The sequence below is a fragment of the Desmodus rotundus genome, chromosome 5, assembly GCF_022682495.2.
Source record: "Desmodus rotundus isolate HL8 chromosome 5, HLdesRot8A.1, whole genome shotgun sequence".
Lineage (NCBI taxonomy): Eukaryota > Metazoa > Chordata > Mammalia > Chiroptera > Phyllostomidae > Desmodus > Desmodus rotundus.
In genome coordinates this window covers 89,735,945-89,748,816 of record NC_071391.1, presented here as the reverse complement: position 1 = coordinate 89,748,816, position 12,872 = coordinate 89,735,945, and the positions used below count along the sequence as shown (strand labels likewise).

The 12,872-nt window shown below is 35.4% G+C and overlaps 1 protein-coding gene across 5 annotated transcripts in view; it reads left to right on the top strand.

Annotated features, from left to right (window-relative positions):
- DDX6 (DEAD-box helicase 6) overlaps positions 1–12,872 on the top strand; it is a 46,839-nt gene that overhangs the window by 12,699 nt on the left and 21,268 nt on the right. For all 5 annotated transcript variants that reach the window (XM_024570723.4, XM_053923927.1, XM_053923928.1 and 2 more), the window contains exons 5-11: positions 3,158–3,287; positions 4,070–4,216; positions 6,595–6,689; positions 7,947–8,069; positions 8,590–8,718; positions 10,194–10,310; positions 11,639–11,702. In XM_024570723.4, the coding sequence (XP_024426491.1) occupies positions 3,158–3,287; positions 4,070–4,216; positions 6,595–6,689; positions 7,947–8,069; positions 8,590–8,718; positions 10,194–10,310; positions 11,639–11,702 (805 nt within the window). The remainder of the gene's footprint in view (positions 1–3,157; positions 3,288–4,069; positions 4,217–6,594; positions 6,690–7,946; positions 8,070–8,589; positions 8,719–10,193; positions 10,311–11,638; positions 11,703–12,872) is intronic.

Below are 12,872 nucleotides of genomic sequence, written 5' to 3'. Positions count from 1 at the left end.
GAAGCTCTGAAGGGCTTAGGAAGCTGAGTTGTTAATAGGATGCGCTATAATAATTTGAATTCTGCGAAGGGATCATTCAGCTGGCCTGGCTTTAGTCATTGTCTATCATTTGCCTAAGGAGGTTAACTAGACTATTGACATATTGGGGTGGGGGAGATGTAATTCCTCAGAAGGAAGTTAGGGTGCTTCTAAGAAAGGGGAATGGATACTAAGGTAACCAAAACATGGAACATAGACCTGAAGAGCTCCGGTGCATGGTTTTGCTGCCATCAAACCTAAGTTTGTGGGGTTGATGGGTTATATTAAAATACAAATCACATATTGTTCAATTCACACATTTAAAGTATACAATTCACTGGTTTTTAGTATATTCACAGTTGTGCTATGGTAAATTTTAGAACATTTTCATCACCACATAAAGAGCTTTAGCAGTCATTCCTCATTTTACCCTAGCCCTAAGCAACTACTAATCTACATTCTGTCTGTGGATTTGCCTGTTCTGGACATTTTGTATAAATGGAATTATATAATATATGGTCTCTTGTGACTAGTTTCTTTGACTTAGAATATTTTTTAGGGGTCATCCATGTTGTAACGTATCAATAAATCATTTTTTTTAATTGTTGAACATTTATTGTATGGCTGTACCACATTTGGTTTATCCATTCATCAGTTGGTAGAGTTGTTTCCACTGTTAGCTATTAGGAATAATGCTGCCATGAACATTCATGAACAAGTTTGGCGTAGAGATGTTTTCATTTTGGGGTTATATGTATCTGGGAGTAGAATTGCTGGTTCTTATGGTAATGCTCTTTAACCTTTTGAGGAGCCACCAGGCTGTTTTCCAAAGTGGCTATACACTCCCCCTAGCAGTGTATGAGGGTTCTGATTTCTCCACATCCTCACACGTTATTTCCAGACCCAAGTTTAAATTTTGGTTCTAGGATTTTTTGCCTTGTGACCTTGGGCAAAACAATTATTCTCTGAGGATCCTTTCTGTCAGTTGTAAAACAAAAGGTACCAACTTGAATGGAAATAAATAATATAAGGTAACTACCTAGCAGAGTACCTTGCATACAGTGAGTGTTTAAATAATTTTTAGCTTCCTTTCTTTCTCTCTTTTCCTTGGCAGTTTCCCATGATTTCCTCTTGGGTTTCAAAGCTGTCTGAGCCAGACTTGAATTTTCTTGCTTCATTACCTAATCTCGTAGGAGAAAGTGGATGCACTGAATTTCCAGACTAATCATGATGGCCATAATACTGGGCAAAATATGAGTGTATTTTAACTTAGAGACTAGGTTTCATGCTTTGTTAAAGCCTTATCCTTAAATAGTTTCTGTAGGGCATAAGCCCTGTCAAAGAGAGCAGAGGAATAGAAGTCAGTGGCCTCAATCTAAATCAAAAGACATACCCAAAATGTGAATGAGAATACCCTCAAATTAATTCTACCTGCCTCACTTAATTGAAAAGTTTATAGTTTTAAAGGACCTGGCTCAGAAAAATCATTAGAAGACTCATGGAGACCATCTGGCCTCTTCTCTCCTCCCCCCCCCCCCCCCCCCCGCCCCCAAACTACAGGTAGCCTTTCAAAAATCATAGAAGAGAATGAACCAATGGGGATAGGGGATAATGGATCTCCAGAACAGTTGACAGTTGACGCAAAGTTGGAGGAAAGAAATTCAAACCAGGTGGTCAAAGCCAAGGTTTTCTTCTTTGACCTGCTTTAACGTAACAAGTAGACTGTTTAATGCTGGTTATAGGAACAAGATAACAGTATTGTCATTGGACCATTTTCACAGTTCTGGCCGCTATGTTATTCTGATCACATGGAAACCCTGTGATTGGGGTTCTAGGTACGATAGAATGAGTGTCATGGTGGGAAATGGAAATCATTATGCTTATGACTTAGTTTTGTTTTGGGTGCTGGTTGTTTTTTTTTTTTTTTTCTTTTAAGATTTTATTTATTTTTTTAGACATGGAGAAGGGAGAAAGAGAGGGAGAGAAACATCAATGTGTGGTTGTCTCTCACACACCCTCTAATGGGGACCTGGCCTGCCACCCAGGCCTGTGCCCTGGCTGGGAATTGAACTGGCAACCCTTTGGTTCATAGGCCCAGCGCTCAATCCACTGAGCCACACCAGCCAGGGATTATGGCTTAGGTATTTTTGCAATAAAAATTTTTAAAGTGCTAGAGAGATTATTTCTGGTCATTAGCTTAGGCATAGAAAGAACTAGTTATTAACAGTGATTATAAATCTCTTTCCTAATTTATTTTCCTAATTTTTTAGTTTTAGAAACTAAAATTAATTTTTTTTAAGAAACAGGAATGTTCTGCCTCCTTGTTGTTTATGCCTGTTCTGCCTTTTTAGTTTCTGTATGTATTTAATTTTCATTAATTGTTGAGAAACCTTTGCTGCTGTTTGGGAAATTTGTCCTGAGTTAATAGGAAATTTGTCTTCTGCAAAAAACGCGTGACAGAATAATTTAAATATTAAAATGAGAGTCACCCTCAGTGGTGTGTCCATGGATTGAGATAACTTAAAATAGAATTGAGTCTCTAAGCACATTTTAGGACAGAAGTTGGCTGTGAGGCAGCCATTATAATAAACAAACATCAAATAGGACCTGAAGTTAAACTTTTTCAGCCTGTTCCTGCTTTGTGCAAGAATAAGTTGTCCAAGCTACAATTTTTCATTGTAAAATTGGCTTACTAATCTTAAAATACCATATATATAGTCTTTGTTTTTGTGTAATTTTTTCCTCCAATTTTTAATTGTGAAATGACTTCTGCTTTTTTTCCGCTCTGTTTATGTGTCAGCCCATGTTTCTCCTTTCTTTGTTCTCTTATTGTCGATGCTGGGCTTCCTTGGCCATAAACACTCTCACACATACACACTCAACATGTACAGTTTTTATTACATTGGGATACAATATAAAATGTATTCCACAAACAGTTTTGGTAAATAATTGGTTGATAATGAAGGTGATGTTGACTTGTCCTGCTAATTTACTTGGTCTCTACTTAGTCTTATAAAATGCAAATGTAGGGCACTTTGAAGCAGTACCGAAGAAGTATGCCTTCAGTGTATTTTAGAGAAGAATTTCTTTATGTGCTGTTTTTATTCACAAGTAATTTGCATTATCTTATCTCTTTTAGGAGGAGAGCATTCCCATTGCTTTATCTGGTAGGGATATTTTAGCTAGAGCAAAAAATGGAACAGGCAAGAGTGGTGCCTACCTCATTCCCTTACTTGAACGGCTAGACCTGAAGAAGGACAATATACAAGGTTAGCTGTTTAAACTAAAAATGACAGTTTAAATCTTGTAGCTATGTATTAATAGAAGATAATTATCTTTTGTTAGAATTTACATAATCTGGAACCAGTATTTACCCTTTCTTTTCACAGCTCTTTAAAGAGATTTGTAGTTTTCAAAATATTTTTACATATTACACAGTTTTGACAGTATTCGGTGAGATAAGCAAAGTAAGTTACTGTCTTATAGATAGGAAAACTAAGATCATGAGAAGTTCAATTATCTCATGTTACTACTTAAAAACTATGAACTGTGATTTTACTTATATGTGGAATCTAATGAACAAAATAAACATAAAACAAGAAAACTGGAACTGAATTGTTTGTGGCAACTTGTGTGTCTGCAAGATTCTTATAGAAACATGAACTTATATTTTTAAAGCCATGTGGTTTTAGGATTTTAAGAGCTTAGGCAGTAGGGAAGAAACAAATTTCCGTAATTATACCCAGAGTTAGCTAATAGAGTTTAGTTTTCACTTCTAAAGCATTTTCTTAAATCTTCAGCTTTTGTGAGCTATAATTATCATTCTCCCATCTTCACTTTACATGCTTCGTATGATGTAAATGAACCTGGGCAGCAGGAGTTTCGTATTTGAGTGTTTAGTGAGTCTCATACTGAAATATTAAATTAATAAACCTTCAACAAGTTGCCCACTCAAAGAATCCTTTAAAGTTTTATAACTAAGAATAGTACAAGACTTAAACTGTTAAAATATATGTTGTTTGTTTCTTTTTTCTCTGTTGATATTTTCCAGCAATGGTGATTGTTCCTACAAGAGAACTTGCTCTACAGGTCAGTCAAATTTGCATCCAGGTCAGCAAACACATGGGAGGAGCCAAAGTGATGGCAACCACAGGAGGAACCAATTTACGGGATGACATAATGAGGCTTGATGATACAGGTAGGAAATAACTTATATAAGGTGGCCTAGCTCACCAACTGTAATTTCACACCCAGGTAGTTCCTTTCTAAAACTTATTAAAAATTGTTTTTAAGAATTAATGAGGAGCAGAAATGTTGTAGTAGAAAAATGAGTAAAGGAAATGACAGTTTCATCCAAGAAAATATAAATAAAAACAGCAAATTACTATGTGCCTTCTGATTGGTGAGACCAAAGAAACATCAGTAGCCAATAATGTGAGTTTGTGGCACAATAGTCTGTCTTGCATCATAGGTGTATAAGACAAGTTGGCATTATATTTCAAAATTATAAATGTATTTTCAAGAATCTTTCCCGAAGAAATGATTAGGCAAATACAAGGTTTACTACTGTGTGGTTGTGTAGTAGTGAAAAGCTGTAACAACCTGAACATAGAGGATAGTCTGAATGGAATTCCACATAAACATTAAAGAATGAAGCTTATCTGTATTAATTTTTATGAAGAGTTCTCCATGATACATTATTGTGTGAAAAAACCTAAAACAGCAAGAATGAGATACACTTAATATAAAAATTTATACATAGACTTTTAGTCAGAATTTCATAATTGTGATTAGATTAACTACAAAATTCTTCATACTGCAGTTATTTAAAATTATTATCTCCTTTGATTCTTACAATGATCTTGTGAAGACCATTACTTTAGTCAAGAAGCAGTCTTCTATATCAGAAGCCTGGTATGCCTTTTGTTATTCATTAGGGATTGTCCTAAGACAGGAAAATATGCCCTTCATTTAGAGCAGGTGATTTGGGAAGCTGTAGTTCACCCCATGTATAGGTGAAACAAACAGGTATTCTCTTAGCCAACCTAAGATGCAATGGAAATCCATATCTTAAAACACATCTTTGCCTCTTTGTGCTACAGTCCTCCCTTGCTTTTGAGGGATATGTGCTAAGACACCCCTGCCCTCGCCCTTGGATGCCTAAAACTTAGGATAGTACCGAACCATGTATATAATGTTTTTTCCATATATGTATACATACCTATGATAAATTTATAAATTAGGCATTTATTGACAATGAAAACTAGTAATAAATTGGAACAGTTATAGGAGAATGTGCTATAAAATGTGGCCCCTCTCTGTTCACATCTACCACCCCAGATTTAATGCCTTTTCCATCTTAACTAAGTATTTATATACACTGTGGCCATAACTTTCTCGTTTTGAGGTGCAGCAGCAAAATTAGCACAATTTTTTTTACCCACAATTTCTCAGGTGGAAGGTTGGTTCACGTCATAGATCTTAGCAAAGTCAGCATACAGTTTTTTTCTTATGTCAAGAACTTTCACCTTTTCACTTAAAGAAAACATTTTTACTTTTTCACCTGGAGAAGCACTTGGGCATACCCAAATTGCCACTCTTGTGCTTTGGGCCATTTAATTGTTAGGTTGGCCAAAAAGTCCATTTAGTGTTTTGTTTTGTTTCTGTAAGAAAAAAGACATTTTTCATTTTCACCAATAACTTTATTGATTTGGGTATTTTGAGTATGTCAGCTATCCCCCACATGGTACAACATTGATTGTTCTCAGTTAATGTCTCTTATTTGATCTCTATTTACTTCAACTGGGCTACCCAACCGTGGAGCATCGTCCAGCTAGAAACTCTAGCACGAACTTCACAGACCTCTTTTAACACATTCAATCAATCACATTACCTTCTCCATATACTGCATAAATCTTTTTTTGAGTTTCAGTTGTGTTTTTATCTTTCTTGAAATAATAAAGCATAATCTGAAAATTGTTGCATATTTTCTTCCACTTTCAATATTAAAATAGCTACACAAAAATTCACCAATTTTGATACTTTTTAAAAAATGCACACTGATATAACAGTTGCCACAATACAATCTAACAAAATTGTTTTAAATGAAGTTAAAGACAACTAAGCTCTACTAGGACCACATTAGGAAAGAAACCAAACACTTTTTGGCCAACCCAATAATTTAAATGTACACAAGCACTGAGGTAGAGCAATCTGACCACCTAGATGTCAGCTAAGCGATGTAACAGGTGGGTAGCAGAACATTAGACAAAGGGGTAATTTACATTCTGGGCAGGATATACTGGGAGGGTGGCAGTTTTCATGACACTACTCAGAATGGCATGTGATCTAAAGCATATAAATTGCTTATTTCTGGAATTTTCCATTTAATATTTTCAGACTGCATTTACCATGGAAAGTGAAACTGGATAAAGAGGACTACTGAATTCCTACCTCTGCAACAATATTTCTGATAAAATATATATTTTAAAAGGTTTATATATGTATACAAACCTTTACTACATCTTTTTGGCCCAAGCTAAAATTAATGAGAATGTGTTTTCTAATCTTGTGTAGTGCACGTGGTAATAGCTACCCCTGGGAGAATCTTGGATCTTATCAAGAAAGGAGTAGCAAAGGTTGATCATGTCCAGATGATAGTATTGGATGAGGTAATGTCTCTTTATTTGGGAAGATATTACTCTGTAGTATTTTCAGCTTTGTTACTGTCAGTAACTGAAGCAAAGGTTCTGTGTGTTTTATGACCTTCTAATAGACATGACTTTTGTCAGTTCAAACTAATTTGCTTATAAACTTTTTATAGGAAGTATGATCTTTATATACTCTTGTATAGATGGAAAAATGTTTTACAATTGAATATGTATTATTTTTGTTAAAACTATACCTTAAAGAGCTTTAGAGTAAAAATATAATTCACATGAATAAAAGGGGCACTAGATGATGGGAATTTATAGGAATAGTTCCACCTTGTGTCTGTCTTGGGGATGCAAGATAGTTTGGGGTTTTTTCTTGTTTTCCAAGAAGAGTTGTTGTTGAATAACTCAAACCAAGTTAATTCTCTTTCCATTCAGTGATACATATTAAAAAGCATGTAATATCTCTGACTACTTATTTAGCATGTAACACTTTGTACTGTTTGGTTTTTCAGTCTGTTACACATGTTATCTCACCAGGTAATGAGTGCCTTTTAAATACTTACCTCTGTCTTTGGGCTCTAGTGGTGTTTTATATCTACAGTAATGTCAGTGTTAATAGTTTAAAATAAAGTTACCTTCCTTGTTGGTCTGTGTTTTAGATAGCTAGATCAGGTTGATTGTGGTCTAATTCAGATCAGAGTTTGTTCTTTGTTTTTTAGTAATGAGAGATAACATATTAGTCATATGTACTAACACTAAATACTTCATAAGTTCTTTTTTTAACCCTTTAAGGTAAGTATCCTGTACTTACCTTAAAGTAAGTAGTTACTACTAAAGTAGTTACTACAGTGAGTATACATCCTAATTTTAAAATTATGGAATCTGAAGTATTGATTGGTTAAGCAACCTCCCAGTGTAGCTAATAAGTGAAGGAGACAAGATTTCAACCCAGGTAATTTGACTCTGCAGCCTGTACTAATACTTAACCACTGTACCATACTGCCTCTTTAATAGAAATCACATTAAAATTCTGTTAAGGGGGCAAGGATTACATCTGTCTAGGATTCCCCTACCTCCACCCCCAAAGATGGGCATTAGAGTCCTTTTCCCTTTCTGAATCACTGGGCATATGTCTTGGTGCCATTGAATTATGCGGTGTTGCAGAGAACTTAATGTTTACAACTAGGAACATTCCATTGAGTACTCTTATATTATCCAAAGACCTTGACATTATTTGATTGTTTAAAAAATTACCTTCTCTTTGTATCACAGGCAGATAAGTTGCTGTCACAGGATTTTGTGCAGATAATGGAGGATATTATTCTCACGCTACCTAAAAACAGACAGATTTTATTATATTCCGCTACTTTCCCTCTTAGTGTACAGAAGTTCATGGTAAGTATAAGACAAACGTACTTGGAAGCAGTGCCAACCTGTTGCCCATGAGTATACCTTTACCCATCATTTATCTCATCAGTCTATACTTTGGGATGATTATTTCAAGTTTTTGGCTTTTTGGCTTTTTCTTCAGCTGATTAGTTAAGGTTTGTTGTGCATAAATTAACTGATTTGTTTTAAAGCAGTGATAGTAATCTGATTAAAATCTTCATTGATCACTTAGTGTTTGGTGTAAGGCTGATATAGCCACAACACTAGATAAATTGCTTACAGTATAATCCTATATACAAAGTACAAAATAGTAACTTAGCTATGTATCTGAATGTTAGATCTCCCATTTAATTATATTTCTTCCATGACAAATTTTGTAGACTTGTTTTGAAGAGAGCCACATCCCCTAAAGGAAGAGTTTATCAGAGTTTATCAGACAGATATGTATAGGATATGTTTGGAGTTTAAGAGATACACTCTGTTTTTCACTTAAGAACAAGACTCTTCTTTTTTTTTTTCCTCCCAGAATTCCCATTTGCAGAAACCCTATGAGATTAACCTGATGGAGGAACTAACTTTGAAGGGAGTAACCCAGTACTACGCATATGTAACTGAGCGCCAAAAAGTACACTGCCTGAACACACTTTTCTCCAGGGTAAATAATAGGCTTCAGCTGCTGAACATTATCCATTACTTTATCCCAGTAAAACTGTCCTAGCCCCAGCTGGTGTGGCTTAGTTGGTTAGGCATAGTGCCACAAACTGAAGGGTTGTGGGTTTGATTCCTGGTCAGGGCACGTGCCTGGTTTGCAGGTTTGGTCCTCAGTTGGGGAGCATTCAGAAGGTAGCCAGTCCTCCCCTTTTCTTCAAATTAAAAAATAATAAAATTAAAACAGACAATTGTATCAGTTTTCCCACCACTTTAAATGTTTAAAAAAAAAAGGCCTTAGCTTTTCCTAAAAGGCAGTTTCAGTTGAGCTGAACTTGATAGGGTATAATTGACAAATCACAGGCACTTTTTAATTTAATTCTAAAATAGTTTGATCCTAATTACAATTGATGCTCATTGTTTGCAGTAATTGTAGTCCTCATTATTTGCAGATTTTGTATTTGCAAATTTGCCAACTTGCCAAAATTTATTTGTAGCTACAAAATCAATACTTGCGTGCTTTTGAGGTCATTTGTGGACATGCATAACTCAGTGCGAATTTTGAGTCATTGTGCATATTCCTAACAGGTCAAACAAGGTAATACTACCTTCTTGTTTCAGCTCTCATATCATATGCCAGTATTATTATTCTCGCAACCTATTTAATGCCACTTTTTTTTCATTTTTGTACCTTTTTTTGTTGATCTCATTTTATTTTTTTTAAAATGGCCCCTAAGCATAGCGCTAAAGTGGTGTTTTTGTGTTTCATTTATTTTTAGAGAGTGGGGGAGGGAGGAAGAGAGGGAAACACCAATGTGTGGTTGCCTCGAGTGCCCCCTGCTGGGGACCTGGCCTGCAACCCAGACATGTGCCCTGACTGGGAATTGAACTGGTGACCCTTTGATTCGCAGGTGACACTCAATCCACTGAGCCACACCAGCCAGGGTACTAAAGTGATGTTTAGTGCACCTAAATATAGGACTGATGGACCTTGCAGAGAAAATGTGTGCTAGACGAACTTTGTATAGGCATGAGTTATGGTGCTGTTGGCCATGAGTAAATACAGTGTCTTTAAATGGTAACACATATAAAACAAGCTTGTCTTATTAATTCATTGATGAAAAATTTATGACCAGCAGCTCACAGAAACTACCCTGTATTTCTCCTAGGAGCATTGGTTCTATATTCACTAATTCAGTGTTTGCAGCAACTTTATAGAATATAACTATCACAAATGATGATAATTGGCTGTATTTTACTCTTGCTAGCAATCACGTGTCTTTATGAAATATACTTGTCAGTAAAACCTATAAACTGTTTTCTGCAGCTATTAAGTTAATGAATAGTTTTTACAGTTTTGCATTTCTTGTATCATAAGATTCTTCTGAAGTCATAGACCATGGTTTTAACATTTGTTTTCCAGTCAGTATTTTCAAGATGTGCAAAAGTAAATAAAGGGTTTTATTTCCTCCTTGTGCTCAGCTTCAGATAAACCAGTCGATCATTTTCTGTAACTCCTCTCAGCGAGTTGAATTGCTAGCCAAGAAGATTTCTCAACTGGGTTATTCTTGCTTCTATATCCATGCTAAAATGAGGCAGGTGAGTGTAAAACTAGAACTTGCACAGGTTTTTATAAAATCTTCTAAGTGTTTTCGGATTTTGTTCTAATGCTCCTCCAGATGCCCTGAGTTAAAGAAATTATTCCTTAGTAGGCAGAGGAACCCTTCATTTTAACTTCTCAGAGGTTCAGTTCTGACTATGAAATAAAGATAATAATACATATTCATCACATAAAGAAGATTGAGACAATGTACAAATGTTTGTAAACTCATTGTTTGCAGTAATTGTAGTCCTCGAGCATTATACAAATGCAAGACTTTATTCCCTTCTTTCCCCAGGTAATCTCTAGATTTGCACTATTTAATAAAATAATCTTCAGCCACACGTGGCAATTTAAATGAGTTAAAATTAAATAAATTTTAAAATTTAGGTTCTCAGTTACATTAACTACATTTCAAGTGCCACATTACATGTCACTAGCAGCTACAGGTTTGGACATAAGAATACAGAACATTTCCATTATGGCAAAGGTTTTATTGGACAACACTGCTGTGTATTTTTAATGTATCTTTGTACCTTCTCAACCAAATGATTTCTCTGTAATATTAGCCTGAAGAAGAGGATGGAATTTCTAAATTTCTGAACTTGGTTTAACGAAAAATAAAATCAAAACCATAACAAGACATTTTTTGTGTATGTACTAACTCTAACTGAAATTTCACTAGGAGAAAGCAGTTTCTCTGTAGACTTGTCAGGTTAAGAATTTAAACTAGTCAACTCACATTTGGTTTTCAAAGAAGCTTAATGTCATGGATCAGATACCATTATCACAGGAAATGAATGTATTAAGCTGATAAAATATTTTAAAGTGGAAGAATGTTGCACTGAAAAGTTAAGCCACTTTGCCAGATGCTAGATTGATCACTTCTAGAGTCATTGTATATGTTTTTATTTTTTGTTTTTAAATTGGAAAGTGTTCTTTTTTAGCTTTTGTGTATAATTACTAAAAAGGTAAAATAGGTGTTTTGGTCAAGCTAAACTTTTGGCATCCGCTGTTTGAAACATTTTTAAAGTGTACATATACAAAAACATAGTGAAAATTGTTACTTAAAATTCACTCCAGGAAAAAACCATAAATGCCTTTAAGAGTTAAAATAAATGTTACGTATAGATATGCACAGATAGGTATTAAGTTGCTTAAAAATTCCCAGGGGTAACCGATTTATGGGGGGGGGGTTAACCTATTTTTATAATATCTGTGTATTGTCTCTCATTTGTGTAAACAAATTTTGTATAGAAGAAATAATGGGAATTTGGGGCTATGTGTATGACCTCCAATCAAATCAAATGCATTGCTTTATTCCTAGGAACATCGAAATCGTGTCTTTCATGATTTCCGAAATGGCTTATGCCGCAATCTTGTTTGCACTGGTAAGTATTTCCTATTTCTTGTAACGAATGCTTTTTCCCCTAGTTCTGCTTTGCTTTCTCTCTTCCATGGTATGCAGCAGGAGCCTGTCACATACAGCCTAGCTCACCCAACTACCACTTCTAGAATTTCTAAAGTTGAGAACTTCCGAAATTAGGTTCTATACCTGAAACTGCAGAAGACTTGTTCCGGTGCTCATGTCTTACCTTTTAAACCAGTTTGGAGTTTGTGTGTTTTCTGAATAGTTTTAGCTAGCATACAGGAGTAAATTATATATAGCATATGCAAAATTAATCACATTATGAAACCATCTGTTTTAGAAATTGTTGTGGCCTTTTAATTTTTTTTGCCAGAAGCCAACTAGTCTCACTTTTATTGTATTTTATTACATGAAGAATAACACTGGCGAGGCAGGTGGACATTCAGACAACACAAATGGATTCAGTGTCTTCCCATGTTAACACTGGGAATATAATCTTAGTATTGGTATGAGGTTAACAATCTTCTGGATGGAGAAAACAACCTAGAGATTTATTTTTTTTAATTATTGAGGCATACACACACAGATAAATGAATCATAAATATATTATTAGAATTTTTGCATGTTTATACACTCATGTAACCAACACCCAGATCAAGATTTAGAGTACTTCAAAATTTGTATTTTATTTTTATTATATTATTTTTTTAATCCTCACCCGAGGACATGCCCGTTGATTTTAGAGACAAGGAGAGAAACATTAGTGTGTGAGAGAAACATTGATGGGTTGCCTGTTGTATAAACCACAACCAGGGACTGAAATGGCAGCCTCGGCATGTTCCCTGACTGGCAATCAAATCCATTACCTTCCTGTGATGTGATGATGCTCCAACCAACAGAAACACACTGGCCAGGGCTCAAAATTTGTATTTTTAAAAACTGCCCTGGATGGTGTGGCTCAGTGAATTGAGTGCCAGCCTGCGAACCAAAAGGTCCTGGTTCAGTCAGGGCACATGCCTGGGTTGCAGGCCAGGTCCCCTGGTAGGGTCATGCCAGAGGCAACCAATCAATGTTTCTCTCACAGATTGATGTTTCCCTCTCTTTCTCCTTCCTTTCCCCCATCTCTAAAAATAAATACAAATCTTAAAAAACAAAACAAAACAATAAGTCTGCTTCCCTGGCCAATTGTGGC